The sequence below is a fragment of the Artemia sp. Qi Xiang Cuo genome, chromosome 5 (genome assembly GCF_049724085.1).
Source record: "Artemia sp. Qi Xiang Cuo chromosome 5, ASM4972408v1, whole genome shotgun sequence".
Taxonomy (NCBI): domain Eukaryota; kingdom Metazoa; phylum Arthropoda; class Branchiopoda; order Anostraca; family Artemiidae; genus Artemia; species Artemia sp. Qi Xiang Cuo.
Window position 1 is genome coordinate 77,098,425 of NC_142798.1, and position 25,043 is coordinate 77,123,467.

Here is a 25,043-nt window from a genome sequence, read left to right on the forward strand (position 1 = left end):
TTAGCATTCATAAGTGTAAAACAAACACAAGAGATCAGAAAATCAGAAAATCATTGAAAATCAGAAATGATTGTCCATTCTTTTCCAAAATCAGGAGCATAATTCTAGACAATATCTCACGAAATATTTCTACTCAATGCTCGCGGATACCAGTTTATTCTTTTTCTTTTTTTTTTGGAAGTAAATAAAACAGCACAAACCTTTCATATAGCCTTGAACCAAGTCATGTAGCAAGTACTATGGTATACGGTTCCTGTAATTAGATCAGCTAAAAAATGGCACTAAGGAATAGAAACCGCAAACTGATGGGGGAAGGCTTCTAAAATACTGATTTAAATTAAACTGTATGAGACTCATAGTCTAAGGCGTCATTCCTAGAATGATAGGAAATGATGAATGGACCAGAAATGATTAAAATAGCTAGTTCATATTTTCACAACTGTTTTAGGTAAGATGAGGTACTTGACTACTTAAAATCACGTTTTTAACTTTATTTTCGAATTCGCCACCATTCATTTCATAGGTTACGATAAAAAAATACGATGACCTCTTAATTTCGAGTTTAAAGCCCCCTCCCCGTCTTTTTAGGGCGTAATTGGGCAAAAGGCTAAAAAAAAAAGGAAACCTGAATTCAGATTTGGAGTCAGCATGCTTGATTTAATAGGAAACGACTATTTAAATTCCAAAATATTTTTAAACACAAAAATTGACTTTCCTCCTCATTTCCCCCCTCAAGGGCAAATTTTGAACACTTGTGCAAAGGAGGTCTTGGTGAATTTTGTTTTTTGTTTGTGTGTGTAATTCAGCTGATTTTTCTAAACATTTTGGCGTTTGACCATTATTTCCTGTATCTTTCCTCCATTATTAAGATCAAATCAAAACGAACTATGTATACGCTGATTGTCAATAAGACATCTCAGCAAAATCCCAAAAACGAATGAGGGTATTATGTTCAAACTTTCAGGGCTACTTCTATTACTATTTCTGCTCTTAACATTTAACTAAACCAAAATAGTGTAAGTGCGTCCAAGCTGTCAAAGGGCACAGATTGAATTTTTTGCAAATGGTATTAAGTTTTACTTCTTAGGTCAACTAGAGGAGGTATAAAACTAAATTAAACACTACTATTTGTGCCCAGAAAGTGGGCAAAAGTTTGTTGAATTAATTTTAATAAAAATCTAGCACCAGTACTTAGTTTTTTGTTTGTTTTATTTGTGTCTATTGTTTACTATGTACTGTGCACAGTTTATAGAATTAGCAGTATGATCTTTCCCTATCTCACACATTATAAAAACCCGGACCGAGGTGCGAGTGCTCCAGAGAGCGTACAGACATAAGCGGGAGGAGCTTAATACGGGTAGACAAATAATAATCACCTACGGAACAATTACTGACAAAACCACTTGGCCGGCTCACCAATAAGTGGACAATAAGTGCAGAAATAAGCGGGAGGAGCTTTTTGTTCGCACCGAGAATTAAGAGCCAGAAATCATCTGCGGTAAACTTACTGGATAATTATATAAACTGTGGTACTGTGTTAGGTCTTGAAATTAACTAAGTAATGTCTTTGCTAAATATAACTTTTCTTCGCTAACGCTTAAAGAAAAATGTACTATTGAAGACTAAGTGTAGGCACTACCGTTCTTTACTTTTTCTGTTGGGCGCACAGTGTCGATTATAAAATGATTTTCCAAAATAAGTTTTCAGTCCTTTTGAAAAATAGATGTAGGCATGTATTTGCACAAATGTTTCAATACTCGTTCCTCCTAAAAGATATCTGATGCCCCTTGACTCGTCAGATGTGGACTCAGCCCTCCCCCCAATAAAAGTGCTACAGCCATGACCATATTCTAAGGCTTTTGGAAAATACATAAATACAAGTCTATAACTATTTTACACTAGGAAAAAAAATCCTGTAATTTTGGTTAAAGTCTAATTTTGTTTTTTATTCTAGGTTTTTGACATAACATATTAAGATTAAATAGATGATAAGTATATGCATTATAGATTAAAGGAACTTTTCTCTTTGCTAGGAATCTTTGACGTTCAAAATTTTGTTGAATTTTGTTTCATTTGGTAGCCTATATAAAAATAAGTACTTTTCTTTCTTTGAAAAGTTTATTTGTCTTACCAGATTTTATCATAAAATGCATTCGTCTACTCCTCCCCGCACCACTGCTATTCTGGTTTCTGACCCCCCTAGAATACTTTTGGTAGACGTCCGTGCTTGATTCATGGATTAAAGTGCAGTTTAGACTCTTTTAGCTGTTACGGAGGTGAATAAAATTTTACGGAATAGATATTCTGCTCTAATTAGGGCATTAAAAACTTGTTTAAATACCTAAGCCCACCTCCACTGCTTCTAATGTTTGAAAAATTAGTAACCCTCTATAAAAGCTAATCTTGAGATGGGTTCTGCTACCTCTCCTAATGAGACTAAATTTAGCGATAGACTATAAACGAAGTCGAGTACTTTATGTCACTTTCACATTCTAGTGTATTAGCTGAGAGACAGTTCTCCGTGCTGAAGTTAATCAAATCACCTTCAAAGAACAGGCTTTGACAAAAAAAAACTTTCTTCTCTAGTACATGTGAATCGATACGTCAGAGATCCCTTAAAATAGGACATTCCTCGTGTCTTTTGTTATTTCTGTCAGGAAATGAACACAGGATATACAAGACTAAAACACAACAACAATTTAAGCCTTGTGAGAATTTGCTCTTATTGTATCTGATTTCATTTTTTTGCACCTATGATATTTTTAAACGAATGGTATATAATTCAAAACTGTGTTGTTTTACAGTAATATAGATTCAAATGAAGAGTCCAGACTTACGTAGTAGAAGGAACAGTTTCCGCCAATAAACGAAAAATTATTAGGAGAAAATGATTTTCCTTGGACTTTTTTAAATAAAAGAACGATAAAACCGAAGTTTACTGAAATTTATGTGGGGAAGGACAATTTTTTTACTTTGTAAAAAAAACAAAACACCAATCTAAAGGCATTTTTCAACATCAAGGGGGGAAATAATTTTGACCCCTTTCTATAAGTGCTTCCATATAGAACATGCTAAAGGAACGAATTAACCATTTATCACAATGATAAAGTGTGTTGATGATTCTAGTAATTATTTGTTGATTTAGGGATTTTTCAGAAATCTGCTATTTTTCACCTTATGGTAACGCTGCATGTTTAAAACGCACAAGTCTTCAAAACACGCAAATAGGCACAACTATCAAAAGTATGTATTTTATGATATTAGTTTAATGTCCATCTGAGTGTATTTGCTTAACCTAGATTTTTATCTTGACCCACAGATGTGCATTTTAGATTAAGAAATTCTACACAAGTTCAATGACTTAGGATGGTATTAGTATCCCCATAGGCCTACCTGGTCAGACCAAGATGATGCCTCGTAAATCCTTCCATTATTGGTAAATTTCTAGGTGGTACTATATCTTAGCTAAGATGATAGTGAAAATGTCATTTGATGCCTTTTATGCTCTTTTACAATTCAACAATTGCTTCTGTGGCTAATTGCAGTAAATATTTACCAAATCATATTATTGAGTTCAAAAATAATAATCATTTTTGTCTGAAAGGAATTTGAGCCCCCACCCCTATACATACCAATTCAGGGTATATAGGCTATTTGCACATTGGGGGGTTGGGGGAAAGATCAACGATACTTTAAAGCCCAGCTCCCACTAGCACCCAAGAACCCAAAACATTTACTTTAGCGCCCAAGAACCCATAGCGCCCACAGCTCCCAACTTGAAAGATAAATACAAGCACACCCAAGTATCAATTCATAAAGCCAAATATTAAGTTATTTTACCTTTGGTACAGCAAATTCTTCTTTCTTCTTTGAATAGCGATTTTTACTGGAGGCAAAGAAGAAAAAGCACAAGGAACTCGTGAACTCGCAGTATATAAAAAATTTTCTCTGACAGGGAATCAAACCCATATCTCCCACCTGACAGTCAGGAACAGCGACCATTGTACCACAGAGACACTTACAGACTTATTATTTTAGAGTCCAGTATCTATTTTTGACACAAGCAAATCCCCACAAAACTTGATATTTGTTTTTTGGAAAATAGGGAAGGAAGGATCAAACTGAACTGAAATTTTGGGGATAAGCTCCCAGGCCCAAAGTCTAAAGCTCTTTTTTGATCCTGGGTGCTTGGACTCTGGAAGCTGAGGAGCTAAAGTATCAAAGCTTTGATCCTGGAAGCTAAATCCAGTTTCAGCAAAGGTTTTTATTTACTTTTGAATCTGGCGCCCAAGTTAAAAATAAAATCATACTCACAATAAATTGATTATTTGAATACTTATTTCGCAGAAAATATAAGTATGAATTATTTTTCACTTAATAAAAACACTGTATAGGGCATCATAAGCCCAAGCAAGGCCAACACCCGCATGCATGTAATACAAGCATTTTTAATTTATCAGAACCCAAAAATGAATGACATATTTGAAATATTTCTGAACGCCCAGAAAGAACCCAAAGTTGATATCTCCTGTAACTTGATATGTCTCTGCGAAATGTGTTTGCTGACAGAAGCCAAATATCATATGTAAAGTTAACAAATCACAGATGGTGCGGGTATACACAAAAGAATTCTACTAGTCACAAAGATATATTCAATTTATGTCAGCAAGTGCATTGTGTTGGCAAGGGACTTTTTTATTTAACAAAACTAGTTGCCCAGCGCTCAAGAACCCAGATAAAGATAGATCATATCAAGTTACGGGAGGGGAGATTTGACTTCTGTCGGCAAAAGAATTTCACAGAGATGTATCATGTTACCGAAAAGATAAACATTGGGTGTTTATAAGTATTCAAAAAATACATCATTCAGTGTTGGGTCACAAAGACATATTATTACACATACTCCAGATCGCAAGGGATTTTGCGAGTTCGCAAGTTCCTTGTGCTTTTTCTTCTTTGCCTCCAGTAAAAATTGCTATTTAAAGAAGAAAGAAGAATTTGCTGTACCAAAGGTAAAATAACTTAATATTTAATTTTATGAATTGATACTTGGGTGTGCTGTATGAGGGGGGTTGCTCCTGTCTCAATACCTCTTTCTTGATGCTAAATTTTGACTTTTCTAGAACATTTTAAAAGGGTTATTATTCCAATTAAACGGCCCTTGTGTTTTATGAGTAGTTTTAAAGAACTGGGGCAAAAAGGCAAACTTCATCGCAAACAGCAAGGTATTAAGGAGGGCGCTACCCCCCCCTCATATATGTAATAATTTCTGTTCGTTTTAAGTTTTGATGTTCCTCCTTACTTTCAGCTGAAAAAAAAATGTTTTTTTATTTGATTTCTGATTGTTACGAAATAATGGCCGGAAATCCGGCTCCCCCTCAGTAGAATTCTTTTGTGTATACCCGCACCATCTGTGATTTGCTAACTTTAGATATGATATTTGGTTTTAGATATGATATTTGGATATCTGAGTTTAAAAAAGAAACTCAGTTTCTTTTTTAAATCCAATCTATTACTTGGATTTAAAAAAAAAATGGAAAGATGGAAAAAAAATGTTTTTTTATTTGATTTCTGATTATTATGAAATAATGGCGGGAAATCCGGCTCCCCCTCCATGGAAAGTTCTTCTCATGTAAAATAGTCCCCCTGTAAAAGAAAAATTCTTGCAGTCAATTTTGAATGAATTTTTTTTGTAGCGCACTTTCATATGAAAGAATATCTGTTTGTTTTTAAATCATGCAGAAAATCCCCTTCTCTCTGGAAAAGTTTTCCCACAAATACCCCATTCCTACTATAAAGTTGATCCCGGAGAAAATTTTCCCGAGAGAATTTCTCTCGTGGAACCCCCCCCCCCCCAACGGAAAGATACTCTAGACAATTCCAACCTGGTGAAAATTCCCCTTAAAATCTCTCCATCTAAAATAATATCAGAAAGAAGCATCTTATAAAAATAACATACCTGTGTAAAGGCAAATTCAGCTTTTCGCCAAGTATTTTCTTGCAACATGAAATAACAATTCTCAAAATCTCAATGAAATTAAATGTCAAAATTAACTCGTTTACTGGAGGCAAAGAAGAAAAAGCGCAAGGAACTCGCGAACTTGCAAAATTCCATGCGATCTGGTGTTTATTTAATATTATGTCTATGTGACCCAACACTGAATGAAATATTTTGAATATTTGTATCACCCAAAGCTGATCTTTCCTGTAATTTGATACGTCTCTGTGAAATGCGTTTGCCGACAGAAGTCAAATCGCCCCTCCTGTAACTTGATATGATCTCTCTTTGATTGGGTTCTTGGATGCTTGGCAATTGTTTTTGTTGAATAAAAAAGTCACAAAATCTTTTAACACTGGGGCACCTATTACATTTTATGGTAAATTCCCGAGGCATTGTTTTTCACTGAATAAAAATGTTGTATATGGATAATAAGCCCAAGCAAGGCCAAAGCCCGCATGTATGTAATACAAGCATTTTGATTTGTCAGGAGCCAACACTGAATGACATATCTCAAATATTTGTAACATGCAAATTGCCTCTTTGTGAAATGCGTTTGCCCACAGAAGTCAAATCTCCCCTCCTGTAATTGATAATGATCTCTCTTTGCCATATTCACCTTGCCGACATAATGCACTTGCTGGCATAAATTGAATATATCTTTGTGAGATGTGGAATTCTTTTGTGTCTATCCGCAACATCTGTGATTTGCTAACTTCAGATATGATACTTTTTTAAATTGCTAATTAAAGAAGAAATGGACTACAAATTTGCTCTGCTAAAGGTAATGCTAGTATTTATTTTTCAAGTTGGGAGCTGTGGGTTCTGGGCACTGGGCGCTAAAGTATTAATGAATTTGGGTGCTTTTGGCACTAGCGGCGCTGGGCTTTAAAGTATTGTTGGTGGGGGAAAGTTTTAACTTACCTCTCATTTACATCAGAAATAAAATTACCCTGCCCCCCTAATGTGCAAATATATACCCTGAATTAGTATATATAGGGGTGGGGGCTTAAATTCCTTTCCAACAAAAATGATTATTATATTTGTAAAGAGCATAAAAAAGGGCATCAAGTGGTATATTCACTTTAGCTGTAACTCAATAGTATGATTTGGTAAATATTTACCCTAATTGCATCTTGAGCCCTTAAAGGGGCCCCAAAGGTATTTTATATAAATTATGAAAAAGTATAAAACAAGCTTCAAAGGTAAAATTCTACTTTAGTAGCTTTTGGCTATTTTGAAAAGGGGTTAGGCTAGGAAAATTAAACTTTCAGGGATGGGTCTATAGGCTAAAGTATGAACCAGGAAGGTATTTTGAAGTACCTACCTCTACTCCTTCTCCTGGTAAATATTTAGAATTGTGACTTCTGATAAGGAGACATGTTAAGAAAACAATTCTTACTTTAGAATATATATAATGATCCTAGTTAATATATTGGCCAAGGGGAAAACCTTTATCATCATGTCTTTCCTCTTTTTTCCTTCTTTTTCCAACTTAAAAGAAAAAAAATTAAATTTTCTCCATGCTAGAAATGCAATGTGTAAATCTTTTGAAATTGCCACTATAAATTGTTCTTATAGATAGTGCTCATCCTGGCTGTTGTTAGTTAATGACATAGCATGTTTTTAAAGAAAAAGCAGTGGCATATTGAAATTATACAAATTGTGAATTGTGTTTGAAATCATGCCATTAACAAAAAATTTGTGTGTCTTGTGTGACAATAAAATTATGTTCTTTAGACTATACCATCAAAGTCAAGGTGATGTACAGCAATTTTTGATAAATCATAACATTTTGCCAACTAAAATGTTTTGCCCTCAATGTCAAATTGAATGCCATTCTGATGAATCACGACATGCATTCTGCTGTCAAAAAAACAAGAACAGAACAATGTGGACATAAGCTTCTTAAAGAAAAGTGCAATTTTAGTCAAAGTCTTAATACGGGGACTTGGTGCAAAAGTGCAAACTTATTGTATCAGCAAATAACGAGATTATGCTGATTTTTTGCAATTTAGATAGAGGATTGCATATTCTGCAATTTACGGTTGATGAAATTGGCATTTCATCAGCAACTGCTATTGATTGGCAAAGTTTTTGTTGTGAAATATGCCTTGATTTTATTGAGAAACATAGTGGTAAATTGGGTGGTCCTGGAAAAATAGTTGAAATAGATGAAGTGAAGATAGGGAAAAGAAAATACAATAGGGGACGTTATATTGAAGGACAGTGGGTATTTGGAGGAATTGAGGGAGACACTGCAAAGTTTTTTATTATTCCCATTCCCAACAAAACAGCTATCACACTACTTGAAATTATAAAAGAATGGATTCTTCCAGGAACCACTATAATATCTGATTGTTGGAGCTCTTACAATAGACTAGGCACACGAGGTTTTCAGCACCTAACTGTCAATCATTCTTTGAATTTTGTGGACCCTGTGACTGGAGCCCACACACAAAATATTGAATGTCTATGGTGTTTAATGTGTGAAGTGATCCCCAAGTATAGAGATTGGACAAACATATGGCTGGATATCTTGCCAAGTTTTGTTGGAAAACCTTTTTTCCCAATAAAGGGGCCAGACTGCATCATCTATTGCTACAGGCTGCTGAGCTATACAAACCTGATACTCATCATCCAAATCATGTTTACCTGGCACCATGTTTACGCCACTGCTTTATCTATCATTAAAAAAAAAACATAATTAACAATGACCAGGATGAATGCCATCTATAAGAACAATTTATAATGGCAATTTCAATAAAAATAAAAATCAAATTTATCATCACAAGTGTCTCTATTTAATCATCTGTCAAATCAAGTGTCAAATTATGATTTAATCATCTAAATCATCTGATCATTATAAATTAATCACCTGTACAATTCCCTCTGATGGTGAAACTGCTAGATCATCCTAGAATCAAAAAAGGTAATTTTTATACCCATTTCATTTCTTTTCAATTCCGTTTTTAGCTAACATGTAAATAGTTGTTTAATTTTTATTTTTGCCACACCATTTTCTATCATTAAAAAAAATTTATTATAACCCACTCCCCTAATGTGCAAATATACAGCCAAAATTGCATTCTGATTCTAAACATAACCTTCATCTACATCACAAAAAAATTTTGCCCCACCCCCCTGATGTGCACATATATACCCTGATTTGGATATATTTAGGGGCTGGGGTAAAGTTCATTTGGTTATGTTTAGATGCAGAGTGCAATTTTAGTTATATATTTTCACATTAGGGGGTTAGGGGTATATACTCTGTATGTATATGTATATTTATAGCAATATTTTGTATTTACGCCACTGCTTTATCTATCATTGAAAAAAAAAAACAGAATTAACAATGACCAGGATGAATGCTATCTATAAGAACAATTTATAGTGGCAATTTCAAAAGATTTATGCATTGCATTTTAGCATGGAGAAAATTGAATTTTTTTTTCCTTTAAGTTGGAAAAAGAAGGAAAAAAGGGGAAAGACTTGATGATAAAGGTTTTCCCCTTGGATAATATGTTAACTAGGATCATTATAGCCTACATATTTTAAAGTAAGAATTGCTTTCTTAACATGTCTCCTTATCAGAAGTCACAATTCTAAATCTTTACCCTTCTCCCTCTAGAGAGTCCTGAAATTTGCCTACATGACAGGTCTATAGGCTAGGCTACCTATTGAAATTTTGACAAAACAACATTATTTTGTTGTGCTTTATTTAGGCAAAAGATCTATTTTGCAAGGTTTTACTTTTAAAACACACAGATTTTTAAAGTTCATCAAAGGTCAGGACCCTCTGTAGAGAAAAGAAGTGGAGGTAGGTATTTCAAAATATCTTCCTGGGACATATTTAAGCCAGTAGACCCATTCCTGAAAGTTTCATTTCCTAACCTAATCCCTTTCCAAGATAACCAAAAGTAGCTAAAGTAGAATTTTACTGCATCAAATGATGTTTTCACTTTAATCCTAGCTAAATTATATGGCCCACTGCAAAGTTACCATGAAATTTACCCACCCCCACCCCACTAATGTGAAAATATATGTCCTGAATGTCAACAGCAAAGTTTTGAATCAAACAATTCAGTGCTATTTTTGTTGATGGCATTTGAAAAACTTGAAACAGTAGAAAAACAGCTTATATTTAACTTGTCTAATAAATAAGGTTTGAATTATTATAAATAAGCATTTTTGGAATATATTACTCTTGAATAACTTATTTATAAACTAATGATATGTTTTTCACCACTTTTCAATAACTTAACTAGTGTTGATAACTTGAGCCCCTTTAAGGGCTCAAGATCTAACTAGCCCCAGAAGCAATTATTGAATTACAAAAGAGGCATCAAATGACATTTTCACTTTCATCTTAGCTAAATTATAGTTCCACCTAGAAATTTACCCCATTATTTTGATATGATGTTCAATGACTTTGCCATTTTTAAAATAAGTTTGATTTTGGTATAGGCCTAGCTTGGGAGCTCTTAATAAGGAAACATGTTAAGAAAGCAATTCTTGCTTTAGAATATGCAGAGTAATTATAGTTGAGACATCCTGCATATAGCTAAGCTTTTTCTCCAAGTTTTTTTTCTCCCTTTTTTTAGCAATTTTTTTCTAAAGAAAATAATTAATCAGAATAACAACACTTGTTATAAGTCTAGGAGCAGTCTAGTACATAAGGAAAAAGTTAAGAAAACAATTCTTTCTTCATAATATGTAGAATAATCCTAGTTTACATAATTTTCAAGGGAAGAACCTTTATCTTCACTTCTTTCACTGTTGTGCAAACTTTTTAACAAAATTTTGAAAAATAAACATAGATTTGACTGCATTTTCTGTTTTTAAATAATTTATATGGATAGTTAGATACAATCAATGTCACCTACCAAAAACATATTAGTAGACAAATAGGCCTAGCGATAATTTAGGTTAAGGTTAGGTTAAGTTTAGATAGATTAGTTAGAAGCGCTTGGGTGTTTGTTTATAAACAATTGTCAAAACCAAGAAAAGCCACAAAGATTAAAAAATGTGGTAGAAAAACTAGAAATACAGGAAAAGAAGAAAAGATAGGCCTAAAGGTTTTCCCCCTGCAAAATATGTTAACTAGGATTATTCTGCATATAATGAAGCAAGAATTGTTTTCTTAACACGTTTCCTTGTGTACAGGACTGCTCCTAGACCCACTTGTTGACTACTAAGGTCTCTATGTTGGTTGTGCAGTGTGTTGCTACAGCAAGGTTTGATTGCTGTATCCCATACATCCAAGCTAAGTCAAACCCACTGTTCAACTACAGGAGTATAAATTTTTTGCAATAGGCCTTGTGTTTCTTCAGTTTTGAAAAGTTTTCTAAATGCATGTTTTCAATTCAAGATTCTGGCTGTTAGATGAAATGCCATCTATTTTCATTTCTCATAGCATGTACTAAGAGAAAATCAAATATGTAGATGGTGCTGTATTTGATGAATTTTTTGTATGTGCCACTGTAATTTCTTTGGTATCCTTTATAAAGAAATTTTGTACAGGTGCTCTGTCTCACTTTTGACTCCCAAATCAATATTCTTGTTTTGCATACTTGGCTTTTGTGTTTTCAGTAATCCAGGGCTGCCACAAAGTCCTTATAATTGAGTGAAGGTCCTTATTGTTCCCTTAAATTGATAAAGGTCCCAAAGTCCCTTTTCTTGCTTTGGTTAAAAGTTCTATTTCCTGAAGGCTACCAATACCTGTGAGCATATGGTTTTCAGTATTTTTGTTTTGATTGAGATTCTTGGAACCTGTTTTGGCTTCTCTAAGAAAGACAAAACTTGTTATTACATAGGCTACTGCATTACTGTCTGGACAGAGCAGAAAGACTAATCTGGGTTGTATTGGTAGCTAGCAACCTTGTAAGAGATGATCATGTTCCATATTTAAATCACAAAAAGGAGTGACCCCCTTTGCTCCTTGAGTCAATAGGCTAGGAGGTGGCAAGGTTTGGTTGGTTTTGTTAATTATCTGGAAATCTCTTTTCTGGGTACCACTTTGTTGTACACAGAGGAAAAAAAATAAATAAGAGAACGGGTTGAAATACAAAGGAGGTGGTGTTAAAACTAGGTTACTTGTGCGATTTTTAGCTTACATACATTTCATGAACTATTAGACTAGCCTACTTCTTAGAGCCCTTTTTTATTTGAATATATTTCTGGTAATAGCCAATGTATTTTCTACTAGCTTCTTTTCTTATTTTTAAAGTCTAGGGTTTGAATTAGAATGGGAAAGTGCAAATTCTGGGAGACTTGGATGGAAGAGAAAGATGCAACAGTATACCAAATGAAGGAGTGGTGTACAGCTGTACCAGGAGATCTGTTCTCTTTCTACTGTTCTGTCTGCAATTCATTGCTTGTATGCCATAAGGGCTCCTATGCTTTACTGCTGAACATAAGAGGAATGTTACCATAAAGCTAACACCAAATCAGCTTCATCTCTTGGTAGTATCTTCCATGGAGAGTGGCAAAACTGCCCATGCACCTAGGTGTTACATAGTGTGAGATGAAACAACAGCTGCAGAAAGTACATGGGCTATGAAGATGATTGAGTTTGACTATTCTGGGAAATCTACCAATGGAATAGCAGATGTATATGGAAAAATGATCTGAGATACAGTGGTCAAAAACTTTTCCTTTGGGCAAACTAAGTTCACTTATTTTTTAACCAAAGCTCTTGAACCCTATTTCCTGAAGATGACCCTTGATGAAATTGACAGAAAGCAGTTGTTGAAAGCGTTAACTTTTCTGCATCCCAGTAAAGTTTCAAAGCCAGTTTCAGCTCATAGTTTTGTTATATGTTGCCAGGAAGTTACCCATTGCAATGCAAAAAGACATGTTAGTCAACAAGTTTAAGCTATTCTGGACTTCCATCAGAGCTAGGAAGGATTGACAACAAGTGGAACAATGCAATCCAGGGAGGAAAATATTCAAACTTGTCTGAAGTCATAAAAAATGCTTTGACTGTTTCACACAGGTCTGCCAACATTGAGTGAGGTTTCTCCTTTTCCGGGCAAGTTCTCAGCAAAGCAAGAGCTTCAATGAATGAGCAAAATTTGAATCCAAAACTGTTTGTGAAAGATAGATTTGGCAGCTTTGGAGGATGTGTGTAAAATGTTGCTGTTACTGAAGACTTGATAAAACTGGTCAAATCTGCTAGAAAGAGCTATGATTTGTCCTTAGAGCAGGAAAAAGCCTTGAAAGAAAAACTGAGAAAGAGTGGCAGGATTTGGAGGTGAGAGAATGGCTGAGAAAGCAGCAGTTCACTAAAACCTTTTTGAAAAGACAAACAATAGAGACTCTCGAAAAACCTCTCAAAGAAAAAAAAGAAGCATTTGGTTTCAAGGAACAGGCCACAGACAAGTTACTGAAGGAAGCTAAAAAAAATGCACTAAAAAGAAGGACATGGTTGACACACAGCTAGCACAGGCTGGGACTTGAAGAACCAGCAGCAGTTAGAGTCAAAGAAACAGCTACTGATCACATCTCTGTTCCAGTAGAAGGCAGTGCAAAGAATGGAAACAAATAGGTTGTTGTGTTATCTCTTTCATTATATTTTTGTATATAACTTTTGTATTTGAAAGTAAAGCATTCAGAAAAAGAAGGAAAAAGCTCCTCCCATGACATGATGGTTCTCATGTGATCTCTTTCTTAATTATCATTTGGCCTCTGATCATGGAGAGATGTCTGCAAAGGATCATTCCCATTTTATTTTTCATAGTCAAGTTTCATTTGCTGTTGTGTCACTGCTTTTTCTTTCAAAAGCCTTCTGAAAACTGAGTTTTGGCATCCGTTTTGTGTCCAGAATGATCCCTAGAGAGGTCCCTTTTTGACTGAAAACAGGTCCCTAAGTCCCTGTTTTTCACCACTTGAAGCTGTGGCAGCCCTGGTAATGTGCTAGTTTCATATAATCATACAACCATAGAGATATATCATCAGTTGGTATATTTGCACTAGTTTTAACAATATATGTTAGATAGACTCTGAAGCAAATTTTTTTGTCTATTTTAAGTTTCAACTTTACTCTTTAATTTCCTTCAGAAAAACTTAGTTTTTTAAACTAAGTTTTGTTTGTTTTTAATTAAAATTAACTTTTGTAAAATTATATCCATATGTTGATCCTATGTAGACTATAATAAAATCTACTTTGTTACATTATGACAATTTGAAACTTCTCTTTGGCTCTTAATGAGAGAACTGCTTAAGGGTACAAAACAGCCATCATATATCAATTACATCATTGAGGGTAGATATACATTGTTTTTGCCCTCTGTTATTTTGAATTTCAAGCTGGTATTCAAACATTGTAAGCCTATATTACAGCTAGCCTCAAGTGCTTAGAGATATATTACTGAAAACTTCAGCACTGAAATTTGATCCTAAATTAAACTCTGGGAAGATGTTCTTGAATCCCCCCCCCTTTCCCCCAATTCAACAAAAAAGAGAATATTTCTGTTACCTGGTTTTGCAGGAATGGCATCACCCGTTTCATTTTTATTGCAATATGGTACTTAGCCTACATATGGTAGAATTTGTATATAAAAAAATAGACATGAGCAATAGCTCTTAAATGAGCCATTAAATATCTCTCCATAATGGTGGGGTAGCCTGCTAGTTCTACTAATGTTGCAGTAGCCTGGGGGTGAGCAGACAATTTATGAAACTTACTAAGAAGGCTGGGAGGGAAGCATATTGGAGGGTTAATTGTAAAACTCCATCAAAGGGTTTTGGACCATAAATATTACAATTAGGACCCAACAAATATGGATTTTTGGGGTCCAATGCCAATATATCGGTATTGTACCAATATAATTTTCCAATAAATTCCCCTCCAGAAGAAATACCTTACCTAAATTTAAACCCTGCAATCTTGGCCCATGTTTGTACCCATATGTTTCTCCTTGGTCTATTACACACCAAAGAACAGCCTCAATAGTTCACTGTGGGTTCCAAATATTGCAAAAAAGATTTATTTAGAAAAATAATTAAACCAAATAAAGTTCTAGTCTGGATAGTGCTTAATATGTCCTGTCCTACTGGGTCAAGTTATAATGCAGACATAACAACTTTTCAGCATTTTCACCTTTTATACAACTTATTTGCCATCACAAATGCTCCTAACTGTGCTAAAAACTCTTTTTCATGAGACAGAAAAGGGCGAACAGCAGAGATACATCCAAGCAAGTTGTGGCAGTCTCTTGATAGACTGCTGTTATTTACCACCACTCTAATGGATAGCTTTTTTTCCTGTCAATAACAGCCTGACTCATGTACCTTTCCAGTTCTTTATCAATATCATCTGCTGACTCCTCTTCCTCACTTGTTGAAGTTGTAAGCATGTTATCAAACAGACTGTCAATCAAATCTGCTGTGCATACTCTCATTTGTTTGGATACAAGGGAGGAACTAGGGTTGCAGGTTTAGAGGAGGGGTTTAAAGAATGTCTTTTTTTAAAAATCGTCCAGTATGCTGACAAATGTGGACACATAAGCTAAATTTCCAATGTAAATAAGTAAATTTTCCATGTTGTCCCCCTCCCTTAGACTTAGACTCCCCACCTTACAATGCCCCCTCTTCCCCATAGCTGTGTCTCTGATATCATGGTTTCTGTGTTAGCTTCACCACATAAGCTAAATAGTGTTGCTTTAATGAGAACATTAAAGTGACTGGATAACTAGAACACTAAAGAGACTGGGTGTTGACTTGCTGTTGACTGCCCCCCCCCCACCCAAAAAAACAATCTTGTTTCATATTCTGACTTAGCAAGCATCAAAGACACCTTGTTTCATACAGGCAAAATATCCACTTTGGTTTAGTTTTGTCATTTCCTGTAGTCCTGTTTGTTTTCTTTACAAACAGAAAATGAAAGCCATTATTTCAGATAAGACTACTTATAAAAGACTCAATTATGACCCCACTGTCTAATACATAAAGGCAACAGGATCTGAATTACAAGCAGTTAAAAAGAATTTACAAATAGCTCCACAATTCTACTATAAGTTTTTACTCAAGAGGCTGTTCTGCACCCAAAATCTATGGTTTACCCAAAATTAATAAGAATGGTGTCCCACTCCACCCCATTGTATCAACTTTTCAGTCACTTGTTTCCAAAATCAGGAAAATGGTTATCAGTGATTTTACATCCACTTTTAGAAACTCAAAAATCTTATTTAAGAAATTCTACTGACCTCACTAAACTATTAAATAACTTTCCATTGGGAGAGAAATTTATTCTCTGCAGTTTTGATGTTATTTCTATGTATTTCAATTGTGATTTAAAAATTTGCAAATATATATTAAAGAATACAATACAAAAACATTTGGATTTGTTATAGGATGTAACCTTGCCTAGTATGAATGTTAATGTTATAATGAAATTGGTTACTTTAATTAATGAATATTCTTTTTACTTCTGTTTTAGAGGAGAGTTTTATAGAGAGTTGTTTGATTCACTCATGGGAGCTTCTTTTATTCCTTTTTTGGCAAACCTTTTCATGGATTTTCTTGGAAAAACTCAAAACGAGCAGAAATTAATGTGAGTAGGGTTCTAAACCCTTATGCTTTCTAAAAGCCAGAATATAATTTGTACTTTACTGAAAAAAATTCAAATGAATTTACTGAAAAAATGTGCATTGTAAGTTTAATATACATATGCTGATATTTATTACTTAAAATCTTAATTGATGTTTTATTTCTTATAGCTATAAAAATAAAAATATTTAAAAGATTATTTTCAGTAAACTAAAATTATAATCTGGCTTTTAGAAAGCTTAGGGTCTTAGAAACCTACTCATTAATTTCTCCTCGTTTTAAATTGGACTGTTATTTATTTTAATTTCTGTTTGTTTTGGGTTTCATTTATTTCTTGATACTGATTTGTAGTAGTTGTATGCTTGGTAGATTCTTTGATTCTATTTTTGTTCATTTTTGGTTTGATGGAGTTCTTTACTTTTTTTGAAAAACTTATTTTGTGGAATTTTTTTTTTATAAATTTCCGTTCGTTTTATATTGACGTTGTCTTTTCAAGGGAGAAAGACCAAGCCTCTTCTAAAGTAAAACAACCATCCCTTCCCTAAAAACCTTAAATACTCCCTGGGCATAACTTACAACCCTTGGTCCTAATCCTTGGGGTTTGTTTCAACCCCGAAAGCCTTGTTATATGATATTTAGACTATTTTGAATAGAATGGCTTTTTCAAAATTTCTATTAGATATATTTTGGGGTAATACAATGTATGTGTGTGTGTGGGGGGGGGGGGTTTAGCTGCCCTCCGATCACTTTGACTCTTAAAAAGACCATTAGAGCGTCTGATTACCAATCCAATGAGCCCCCTCCAAAGTTATATGATGATGCTTTCTATAAAGAAAATTATATGCCTCCAGGGCATAACTTACGAACCTTGTCCTGAGGGTTATGGGGTGAGGGATGTCATTCTCAAAGACATAATTTCCTGCCCTTCCACCTGCGTTGAACAAAATGGCCACATCAAAATGTTTATTGGAAATATTTGGGTAAATGATGGGCGTGGGGGGGGGGCGGTTCTCCCTCCAATTACTTTCGACTATTAAAAAGGGCAATAGCCCTATCAATTTCCAATCGAATGAGTTCTTTTTGAAATTTTTTCGTCAAAGCTTCCTATAAAAACCTTATATGCTCCCAGAGCATAACTTACAACCTTAGCCCTGAGGGCTGTGGGGGGGGGGAGGTTCATACTCAAAGACAGAACTTTCAGACTTTTCAAATATGTTCAAAAAAATGGCTGTATCAAAATGTTGATTGGAAGTATTTAAGGAAATGATGGACATGAGGGGGGCCTTTGTCCTCCGATCACTTTTGACCATTGATAAGGGCACTAGCCCTCACAATTCCCAATTGAAGGAGCCTTTTTTGAAGTTTCTTCGACAACGCTTTCTATAAACCTTAAACCTTAAATGCCCCCAGGGCATAACTTACAACAGTTGGCCTGGGGGGCTGTGGGGGGTTTCTCATCCTCAAAAACATAACTTCCGGACCTTTCAACTACGTTGAGCAAAATGGCTATCTCAAAATTTTGATTGAATGTGTTCAGGGAAATGGCAGGTGTGAGAGGGGGTTTAGTTGCCCTCCAATCACTTTCGACTACTAAAAACAGCACTAGCCCTTTCAATTTCCAAAGGAATGAGCCCTTTTTGCAGTTTCTACGACAATAATTTCTATAAAAACCTTATATGCCCCCAGGGCATAGCTTGCAACCCTTGCTCTGTGGGTTGTCATCCTCAAAGACCTAATTTCCAGAACGTTAAACTAAGTTAAAGAAAATAGCTATCTCAAAATTTTGATTGGATGTGTTCGGGGAAATGGTGGACGTGAGAGGGGGTTAGTTACCCTTCAATCGCTTTTGACTATTAAAAATGATCACTAGCACTTTCAATTTACAATCAAATGAGCCCTTTTTGAAGTTTCTACAACAGTACTTTCTATAAAAACCTTTTATGCCCCCAGGTCATACCTTACAACCCTTACCCTGAGGGGTGTGGGGGGTTTGTCATCCTCAAAGAACTAATTTCCAGAACTTTCAACTACGTTGAACAAAATGGCTATCTCAAAGATTTGATTGGATGCGTTTGGGGAAATGGTGGTGGTGAGAGGGAGGTTAGTTGCCCTTCAATCACTTTTGACCTAGAAAGGGCACTAGCCCTTTCAATTTCCAATCGAGTGAGCCTTTTTTGAAGTCTCTACGAAAAACACTTTCTATAAAATCTTATATGCCCCTAGAGCATAACTTACGACCCTTGCCCTGAGGGTTGTGGGGGGGGGGGGTTGTCATCCTCAAAGACCTAATTTTAAGAACTTTAAACTACGTTGAATGAAATGGCTTTCTCAAAATTTAAATTGGATGTGTTTGGGGAAATGGTGGGCGTGAGAGGGGTGTTAATTGCCCTCCAATCACTTTTTACTATTAAAAAGTACACTAGCCCTTCCAATTTCCAATCCAATGAGCCCTTTTTGAAGTTTCTGCAACAAATCTTTCTATAAAAAAAACTTTATATGGCCCCAGGGCATAACTTTCAACCCTTACCCTAAGGGCTGTGGGGGGTTGTCGTCCTCAAAGATATAATTTCCAGATCTTTCAACTACGTTGAACAAAATGGCTCTCTCAAAATTTTGATTGAATATGTTTGAGGAAATGGTGGGCGTGAGAGGGGGGTTAGTTGCCCTCCATTAACTTTCGGCTATTAATAAGGGCACTAGCCCTTTCAATTTCCAGTTGAATGAGTCCTTTTTTAAGTTTCTACGACAACACTATCTATAAAAACCTTATATGCCCCCAGGGAATAACTTACAACCCTTGCCCTGAGGACTCTGAGGGAGTCATCATCCTCAAAGACATAATTTCCAGAAATTTCAACTACGTTGAACAAAATGGATATGTCAAAATTTTGATTGCATGAGTTTAGGGAAATGTTGGACGTGAGAGGGGGGTTAGTTGCCCTCCAATCAGTCTCGACTATTAAAAAGGGCACTAGCCCTTTGAATTTCCAATCAAATGACCTCTTATTGAAGTTTCTACAACAACGCTTTCTATAAAAACCTTCTATGCCCCCAGGGCGTAACTTACAACCTTTGCCCTGAGGGTTTTGGGGGGAGTGTCCTCCTCAAATACATAATTTCCAGATCTTTAAACTACGTCAAACAAAATGGTTATCTCAAAATTTTGTTTGGATGTTTTTGGGGACATGGTGGGTGTGGAGGGGGTGTTAGTTGCCTTGCAATCACTTTCGGCTATTATCAATTTCCAATCGAATGAGCCCTTTTTGAAGTTTCTATGACAATTCCTTCGATACGAAGTGCGCTGGTCTAAGTGCCCTGCCCTGGGTGTGGAGGGGGTGTTAGTTGCCTTGCAATCACTTTCGGCTATTATCAATTTCCAATCGAATGAGCCCTTTTTGAAGTTTCTACGACAATTCCTTCGATACGAAGTGCCCTGGTCTAAAACCAAAAACCCCCAAAAAATAATACATTGTGCCAACATCGTTCTTTACTTAGGCAGCGCTATTGCGCTGCCTATGATAGATATTAACCTCTTGAGTTGTTCTGGTGATATTCTGAATCCTAGTAGATATTTTTCTTGAGTTGAGGAAGATTTCACTCAGTTTTCAAATTTTTTTTTATAAGATTGGTCATTTGTTTATTGAGACTAAAAGGGAAATGCTTGTGTGTGATTCAAGTTCTCAACAGTCTTCTGTTGCTTCTGTTTGGCTTGGTAATCAAGTGTTTATTACTATTACTCATCTGGGGCTTCTGTTTGCATCAAATTTCAAATCGACTGGTTTGACTCTTGTTCAACACTTTGCAGATAAAGTTCGCCATAGTTACGGATTCTTTGTTGGCTGTAAATTGTTGTTCAAGCGTTTTTTACTTGAACCCCTTCTTTTTTTGTAATCCTGCTCATTTGGTCTTTATCTTTCTTAAGGCCCATTCTATCGAAAGGAATAAAGGAGCACTCCACTCTTGTTAGTGTGAGTACTCTAAATACCTTCTTAACTTCCCACCTTTAGCCAGACATTCCATAACAAAAGCAAAATACGGAGCTACTGATCGTCTTACCACTACCATTGAAAGGCCGAATAAATATAGAAGATTTCTTGGTTTAAACCACAGTATAAAAATATTAAGAATAGAAAAAATTACTATGCTCTCCATTAAAAGTTTTTGGCACACATCAAACTAGACCTCTCTTTATGACTCCGCCTTTCGCGCACGCGCAATGACAAATTTTTAGCACATTACAATGGGATTATGAGAGATCTATTGCTCTGACGCAGATCCGTTTTCGAGACCTTTGATATGCGTCATTTCTGAAGAAACTTTTCGCTACTGCTATATATTTACACTATAATTTGAACTCTGACTTTTATGTGTTATTTTCTTGAAGTGAAATCTATTTGTTTTATTTTAGTTGATTTGTTGAAAGTTTTTCTTTTTTTTGTTATTGTGTTTCTTTTCATCATTTTTATTATCTCTGTTTGATAACTGCTGCTAAATAGCTTGAAATAAATCTTATTCTTTTGAAAAGCTAGATATTTCCCCTTTATCTAAAATTTTACTATATTTTTTAATGTCTTATCCTATTATATTTTTACTATGTCGGTATGTCATGATTTTGTTATTATTATTATATTTCTATCTTATTATTCCTATTATCTCTTATTGATGTAATTACTTTTAGGAATATCTTAAATACATTTTATTATTATGCTGTTAGTTTGTATCTTCCAGGTGCTGTGTTCTGCAATTTTATCGATTGGTGCACACTGTAATGACCTCTCTACAGGTCTATAACACTGGTTTACTTACTTAAGATCTGTAAGAGTACAAAATTGTTTCTAATTGGTAAATTATTTTTAGCTGACAATGTCTTAAAATTGTACGACCACATATACAAGTAAAAAAAAAGTTCTATAACAACAAGATACCTTAAAGGATAGTGAAATACTCTGTACGGGTTTAATCACTGAATAAAATCATTCATACCTTAAAGGATCACCTTGGCTAGTCCAATTTGAATTTCTTTGGTTGGTATGGCCAAACTATTTAGAATTGATTAGGCAGTATTTTCATAACTTGTAGAGCTTGGATAAGAAATCCAAATAAATTACAGAAAACTAAAAGCTGACTCGGACTTCCCGGAAACCTTAGAAAGCCATATAACTTCTCGCGTTTTGTGCTGGAGATACAGATATTCAGTTTTAATGAAACTTAAATCATTAGAAAGTGCAAATGTTGTTTTTTTTATATTAAAATAGGCATAATTTTCTTTTTAAAGTTCAGGAGAGGGTAGTCCCTTAAAATATTCTAGCTTACCTGCTAGAAAATATTATTTGATCAGTTTGGCAGCTTTGGAAGTTCCATTTGATTGAAAACCTCGTCAATACAGGGGAAACACAATCTCACTGTCTTTCAGTCAAATTTCATAGTTAATCCACAAATTATCTATATCTTTCAGTGATAAGTGGTCCACTGGGAGAATTTACTAATGGACCCTTTGTCTTTGAAACGGTCAGCCGACGTTGAGGCTGCGAAATGACTTTTAAGGTTTTGAATCTCCTTAAGTAAAATCTAAAGGTACAGAATTACAATACGCAACCACTATTATTTCTTTAAGATCTATCGCTCATTTAAATTCTTATCCGAGACTGTTTGCTCTTCTGCCAAGCTTAAACGTTGCCTGCTAGCATCCTAATAATTTCCCCCGCTCCCTCCTTTCAAACTAAGTTGATTACTTTCTCTTCGTTTTGATTTTCTTATTTATTTTAGAATGGCTGCCGAAACAGATCCATATGCATATTTAAACAGAGAAGGGTTTACATCAGAAAAATTCAAAGTTGAAATATCAAACCTCCCTAAATACCTTGGAATGGGTCAGTTTAAAAAGTTTCTAGCTAAAGAAGGATTCGTACCCCACAAGATTAAGCCAATGGGAAGATTTGCATATGTCTGCTTTAAAGATGACACAGAAAAGGAAAAAGCCATTGAAAAACTTAATGGAGTAATGTTTAGAGGATCGAAGCTAGAGGTAAAGATAGCAAAACCTATGAAAGACCCTCTTGTTAAAAAACGAAAGTTTGATGAGGTTAATTCAAACGTTGATGATGACAAGGAATCAGTTCCTATTTCTCAAAAGATTGAAAATGTAACACTTCCGTATCAAGGAATACCTCTGTCAGAGCAGCATTCTTTAAAAAAGAAATATGTAGAGGATGTCTTTAACGCATTTAAAAATGAACTAAAACATGCAAACCGTTCTCTTTTTCAATCCCGAGAATATTTATGCCCTGTAGAAGATACAGTTGCCTCTCCAGTGAATGAACATTATAGGAATAAATGTGATTTTACGATCGGGATTAATCCTGAAAATGGCTTAACTACTGTAGGATTCCGCTTAGCAAGCTATAAAAAAGGCGCTTGTTCTGTTGGGCCTATTGCTCATCTGTCACACTTACCATTGAAAACTATAGAGGCTGTGATTTCACTTGAAGAGTTTGTCAGAAAAAGTGAGCATGCTCCTTATAATCCAGAGGATCACACTGGTATTTGGAAAAATGTTGTGATGCGCACTTCTGATGCTGGACAGGTGATGGCAATATTAGTCATGCACCCTCAGGATTTTGAGGAAAAAGAATTGGTGGAGCTTAAAAAAAGTATTCAAGACTTTGTAGTTGATAGTGGCATCTTCACATCATTCTTTGTGCAGTTTCAGGGCGTGAAAAAAAGTAATGATGATGTCGCTCTTGAAAAGCTAACTGGTGACGATTTTATTTGTGAAAAGTTATGTGATCTAGAATTTCGCATATCACCGTTAGCATTTTTTCAAGTAAATACTAAAGCAGCTGAAGTCCTTTATCGGCTAGTGGGGGATATTGCAAATGTTAATTCGAAAAGTGTTCTGCTTGATATATGTTGTGGTACTGGTACTATTGGCTTAAGTCTTGCAAAAAGATGCAAAAAAGTCTATGGTATTGAGTTGATACCATCTGCTATCGAAGATGCAACATATAATGCAAAAGCAAATGCGATAGAAAATTGCGAATTCATTGCAGGCAAAGCAGAAGAACAGATTTCCCACTTACTTGATGGGCTCAAAGAAGAAGAAGAAATAATTGCTATAGTGGATCCACCCCGAGCAGGACTCCATCAAAAGTGCACACAAGCTCTTCGTAGAGCCTCCAAAATTAGGCGACTTGTTTACGTTTCTTGTGATGCAAAGTGTGCAATGAAAAGCTTTGTGGATCTGAGTAGAGCTACTTCTAATACTTATAGCGGAGATCCTTTTGTGCCAAAGAGGGCTATACCAGTTGATTTGTTTCCTAATACGTCCCACTGTGAAACAGTCATTTTATTTGAACGGTAATTTTGGCTTTTTAACCTTTAATTAAAATATCCACTTTGGCTTGTCGATTTTTATTTAATTTTGATTTCAGTCTTAAATAGGTGGAATGGATTGTGTGTAGGGAATGTGTTTCGAGTTTTAATACCATAGATGCTCTCTCCCTTTTAAAGCTAGGAATATGGGTTGAATGAGGAAGAAAAGAAAATCTTCTAAAAGGGGAGGGGCTCAAAATGGCAGACGGTTTCATGAAGCACTCTCTTCTAGGAAAAATATCGGTAACATATATAGCCTCCCCCCCCCCCCTCAAAATGCTGCTCATAGTAGTTGAACCTACACTGCAACAGATAAGAAGACTGACCATATTGTTTTTGTTATTATTAGACCGTTTTGGGTAATGAACGGCAAGTAAACAGCAACCCTTTTTAATAGCAACCCCATTTAAATGAAAGCTATAAATAAACGTAATTTTGCAATTTTTATATATATATATATATATATATATATATATATATATATATATATATATATATATATATATATATATATATATATATATATATTATATACATATATTGAAATAATTTGCTTTTTTTTGCTGATTCCAAATATGTAAAACTCATCTGTTTCAGGGTGAACTGTCAAAATTTACAGCTTAGCAAATGCAAATATTTAGATAGTTCTTAGAAAAGAGGAGAAACACAAACACCTCCAAAAAGGGGCTTGATCTTAGCGAAAATTTACACGAGCCAATTCAACAGGTCAGTTCTGATTTTATGAGAAAGATGGTCATAAATGTATTTTTATTTGCTATTTTTTTCCCCAGATGTGATTCTATTTAACGATTGGCCATAAAAAGTCGGGAGAGGAGTCATTTGAATGGAAGTCTAAATTTATTTTGTCCCTTCAAATAACTAAAGAGATAACCCCACAGCAAAGCGCTAATTTATGTAATTCCCTGCTGCTAAACAACACGTTTGGGCCAAATGGGGCCAAAATACTACCGAGAAGAACCTCAGAAACGGTTACTCCGCTTGAAATTATTCAAACCTCTCGGTCCTGCTTCCGGACGGCTCAATCATTCTTAAACATATGAGGTATCCTTACAAAATGAAATTTATTACATGTTGTTTAAACAGTAGTGCTAACGGTTAT

At 35.1% G+C, this 25,043-nt stretch overlaps 1 protein-coding gene across 2 annotated transcripts; it reads left to right on the plus strand.

The window, feature by feature from the left end:
* The first annotated feature begins 3,200 nt into the window (after positions 1–3,200).
* On the plus strand, positions 3,201–23,950 carry LOC148952552 (tRNA (uracil-5-)-methyltransferase homolog A-like). Of its 2 annotated transcripts, none has more exons than XM_089089010.1 (2): positions 3,201–3,243; positions 22,319–23,950. In XM_089089010.1, exon 2 carries the CDS (start codon positions 22,320–22,322, stop codon positions 23,910–23,912), a length of 1,593 nt encoding a protein of 530 aa, XP_088945136.1. In that variant the 5' UTR covers positions 3,201–3,243; position 22,319; the 3' UTR covers positions 23,913–23,950. The 2 variants fall into 2 exon arrangements, with proteins under 2 accessions (XP_088945136.1, XP_088945137.1); XM_089089011.1 differs by lacking the exon at positions 3,201–3,243 and adding an exon at positions 21,303–21,367.
* Positions 23,951–25,043: the final 1,093 nt, after the last annotated feature.